The sequence below is a fragment of the Aegilops tauschii genome, chromosome 5 (assembly GCF_002575655.3).
Source record: "Aegilops tauschii subsp. strangulata cultivar AL8/78 chromosome 5, Aet v6.0, whole genome shotgun sequence".
NCBI classification, from domain to species: Eukaryota; Viridiplantae; Streptophyta; class Magnoliopsida; order Poales; family Poaceae; genus Aegilops; species Aegilops tauschii.
In genome coordinates, this window is record NC_053039.3 from 315,917,498 (window position 1) to 315,922,078 (window position 4,581).

General features: G+C 50.6%; 1 protein-coding gene across 1 annotated transcript; it reads right to left on the reverse strand.

Annotated features, from left to right (window-relative positions):
* Positions 1 to 536: 536 nt before the first annotated feature.
* On the reverse strand, positions 537 to 3,350 carry LOC109775605 (putative disease resistance RPP13-like protein 1). Its single transcript, XM_073500307.1, is given in 4 exon segments — positions 537 to 1,817; positions 1,819 to 2,707; positions 2,710 to 3,015; positions 3,205 to 3,350. Coding segments are annotated over 3 exon segments (2,163 nt in total). The 5' UTR covers positions 2,999 to 3,015; positions 3,205 to 3,350; the 3' UTR covers positions 537 to 832.
* Positions 3,351 to 4,581: the final 1,231 nt, after the last annotated feature.

Consider the following 4,581-nt stretch of genomic DNA (forward strand, 5'->3'; position numbering starts at 1 on the left):
ATGGCATGCCAAATCAGCACCGAATTGGAGGATTTTTTTTTTATTTGAGGTCAATTGTGTCACAAGGGGGTAAAATGTGGCACAAAGGTGTAAAATGGGGGTATAAATTGAGGATTTTCTTAAAATTGGGTAAAATCTCCTAGGGGTAAAAAAATTGGAATTAACTCCTGTTATTTTGTGAACACGAAATTGCGCTAAATAAAAAAAATGGAAATACTCGACTTAACATGCCAAGTAATAATTGGACACAACATGAAAAATATTTTATGCCTAGGATTTCCATAGCAACGCACGTGCAACTAAGCTCAATATATATTTCAGAAAAAAGGACATTTGGTCTGGTTCAACTGGAACTTTGGCTTGATTTAAAAAAAGATCTTTAGATATGCCACTCAAAACAGCCTTAAAGGTTACTCCCTCCGTCCCAAAATAACTGTCTCAACCTTAGTACAACTTTGTAATAAAGTTAGTACAAAGTTGAGACACTTATTTTGGGACGGGGGGAGTATTATGGAGCATCTAAAATTGGCCAACACTACAAAACAGTGGAGGAAGCATAGGTCTGGACCTAAACAAATTTACATCATCTAATACACTAATATTCCAGTAGAGAGTTAAATCAGTTCATCATGAACTAGCTTCCAACAACATAATATAAGTGAACCCACTAAACTGATGCGAACTTTATGGAAAGTTTCCCAGAATTCCGAAGTTGTAACATTTCAAAAGTGAACTCAATAGTACCTGAGAAAAACGAAACTAACAAGCTGACAAAAGTAAACTTCTTCAGACTGAAACTACTCTTCTGCATTTGATTGATTTCCATGTTCTATCAAAGCGCATAATTTCCAGGTTCAGTGATATTTGTACCCCTCAACTTAAATCTCTGCAATTTGCCCTGTAGCTGATTGAATTCTTGGGGAATGTGTTGGATACGACATTTCTGAGCATCTATAATTCGTAAACTCTGGAGTTGCCAAAAACACGGAGGAAGCTCTTCGAAAGTACATTCACCAATGCTAAGGTACTGGAGAAGCTTTAGATTTCCAATGGTCTCAGGAAGATAGTCCAACTTGCAAGACAGAAAACCCAGCATCCGTATTTTGGTGAGCACCTCAAACCAGTGCTTAGCTGCAGGAGTAATGATCTCAGAGTCAACACCATGGCATACAATGGAACGCAGCTTCTTGTACTGGCACAGCATTTTCAAGTTGGTTTCATCGAGGCCACCACCGCCGATTATTGACAGATGCCGAACATCTTCAGGGATCTTTTGCAAATCTGCTTCGCCTTTCACGACGAAGCACTCGTTCTCAGAAACTAGCTTCGCCATGTCATGCATCAACTCATGGATGACATACACGGAGGATGCTGGGCTGCTTGCATCTCTATGCAATAGGGATCGATGTAGGAATTCCGCGAAATATCGATGACCATCGCTTTCCAGCTTGCCGCCCTTGCAGGACTCGATTAAACCAGCTGCTATCCAACTGTTCACAAGAGCATCTTTGACAAATCGGTGACCCTTTGGATACATGGAGCAAAACAGAAAGCAGCTTCTCAGATGGGGAGGCAGATACAGATAGCTCAATCGAAGGACCGGCAGAATGTCGTACTTCTCTTGTTTCAGCTCCCACAGCTCTCTTCCTGCGACCCAATCCCAGTGCTCCCTATCCAGCATAGGCTTCAGTATGCGCCCAAGAGTTTCAGCAGCTAATGGGCATCTCTTGAGCTGTGGGATTATCTTTTTGCCAATAGGGTTCAGCTCTGGATTGACTATAGAGCGGTCTGTGCCAAATGCACATGCCTCAAAAAACATCGAAAATTGTGGATGGAAGCCCTTCTAGATGGAAGTGCATGTTCTCGTTCACTAGATCTGCAACCCTCTGAGATCTTGTTGTCAACAGAATCGCACTTCCTTGCTTGGCAGACTTTAACGGCTCAAGAAAATTATGCCATCTGTTGTCTTGATTTGAGTACACGTCGTCCCAGACATCATCGAGAACAAGCAAGAACTTCAAACTGATAATCCTTTCGGTGAGAGTCTGTTGGAGGCTGCACAGGTTATCAGATTGCATCAGATTTTCCAGAGCAGAGTGTATGAACTCCTTGGTCAGTCTCTTGACGTTGAAGTCGTCCGAGACAGATATCCAAATTTTGAGATCAAAATGGCCCTTGGTTCTCTCATCATTGAAAACTTGCCGGGCCAATGTGGTTTTTCCTACACCCCCGATGCCAGATATTGCTAGAACAGTTGCGTTGGCAGTTGTGCCTTCTTCACTGGCGGATGTGGAAGGGACAGCGCCAGTTCTACGAGCCCTTTTGCTTAATGCGGCGGATTTTTCGCTGATGCGCCGTTTGCGAGTCCCCCGGGGCAGGGAGCAGGTGTCCACCTCCAGCAGCTCGAGCACCTCATCGACTTCTTTCTGAAGCCTGCGGACCTTGGACTTGTCGTAGAAGGAGCTCATCACCGGCCTTAGCAGCTTGCCGAACTGCTGCGGCTCGGCACGAGTGCGGCGGTCGATGATTCCCTCCAATGTGTTCCGCAGGCAGTTCAGATCGTCCAGGATCTCCCTCACATGGTTACCATCGGTGATGGTCTTCAAAAAGTCGTCCCCCGGCTGCTCCGCCGCCGCCGCCGTGCTTGGCCCAAGCTGATGGTGGTAGCTGAACTCTTCCAGCAGGTCGTATGCATCGTTGACTCGACCCTGAGCTCCGGGAGGAGCTTGGCCACCTCTTTGTCGTCTTTTATGTAGCTGAACCACTCGGCGTGGTTGATCAGATCTGGCAAATCGAGCAAGCAGTAGTGGAGCTGCTTCATCTTCATGTCCTCCTCCTTCCACTGCAGCTGCCTCCGCTCCGCCTCGCCATGCCGACGCTCCTGCTTATGCCTCCACCCGGATAGCAGCTCGGAGACGGCGGAGAAGGTCGTGCCGAGAAAATCAAACCAAGTGTTCGCGTCGGAGACGAGGGACGTCGCTGTCAGGAACAGATCCATGGATTCCTCCAATCCACCTGAGCAGCATGGCACGAATGGTAAGACAAAAATCTACTCGACAGAAAGCCTGTTAATTTCCCTCGGCAAATATCCAGAAAATCAATTCATCTCATTGTGCGGCGAGGTTGATAAATATAGTAGGAACTAACTTTACGGGCACAGGAAGAAGGGAACCCATAAACAGCAAGTAGGTTCTAGAAAATTACCTCTGAGATTGCCGTAGATTAGTTCGTCGTGGGAGACGCTATCCTCGTCCACAGAGAGAGTAGGTACATAAGACTGTATGGCAAGGGCCCCGTTTCACACTAAAAGGCGATAAATTCCTCCATGAGAGCATCTCCGGTTCTTCGCTAACACTAAGAGCATCTCCAGCTGTTCGCCCTCCATGGCGCCGAAAAGAATGGTCTTGAGACGAGCCGGCGCTAGTCAGCCTCTGGGGTTCATTTCTCCCCAGCCACGCCCCCAGATGCCGCCCCCCAAGGCGCCCCATATTCGAACTCCATCGTTCCCGCTCAAAGAAAAGCGATCATCGCAATAGTTCGGCGATTCAGTGCCACAGTTCGGCGATCAAATAAAGGACACGCAGTAGTTCGGCGTACAGAAAAGGAAGGACGCGGAAGGAGTACATCAAACGTCGAGCTCAACCTCCTACGGCGTCGTCGGCGGCGTACGCGGGCTGGAAGGAGTCGGCGCGGCTTCCGGGCTGGTCGGCGTGGCTTCTGTGCTGCCGGGCGCGGCGGAGGCATCGTCGGTGGGGCTGGGCGTCGTGGAGGCATCGTCGGTGGGGCTGGGCGTCGCGGAGGCATCGTCATCAGTCGTCGGGCTGGGCAGCGGCGGCGGCGTCGGCGGCAGCGTCGGCGTCGCCGGTATCTGATTCAGGACGAGGCCGCGCTCCGCCAAGAACCACGCCTTGAGCTTCTCGTCGCCGCTCTGGAGCATGTCAGCGCCGCCCATCAAGAAGGCGAGATCGTTGTTCCTCTTCTTCGCGTCTTGAGCTTTGAGTTTCGCAGCGGCGTTGGTCCGGAGCAAGTCGAGTTTGACGACGCTGTTCGTCATCAAAATAGCCCACCTCGCCTCAGTTTTTTCTTCTCGCTGGGCGGCCCTGGTCTTGGCGTCGGCGAGGCAGTGTTCGATAAACTCTTGCATGCGCGAGGCAGCCGACTCGGCGTATTTCGCCTTCTTGGCACCTTTGTTGTCGTCCGGTCGCCCGTCAGCCGCGCCCGCGGTCGGCGCGTCCGGGTTGTACGTCTCTTTGGCTTTGGCAAGGGTGCGCCGGATGGCCGCCCATTTCTCGCACCTGTCGATCCGCCTGAAGACGTGGAGGTACTTGAACTCTGCGTCACTGTTGTCATCGCGGAACATGGCGAACATGCGTAGCAGCTGCGCCGAACGAAAGAACATGAGTCGGCGTGCTCGGCGCGCGCGCGGCGCGCACGAGGCGAAAGTGTGCGCACACGGCGGAAGGCAACAGTATGAGATACCTGATCCTCGACGCTGGTGCCGCTCTCCGGGCGAGCCGCGACCTCCTCGACGATCCCATGCCATTTGTTGCACGCCGTTTGGATGAGCCCCCAATGGTTCGC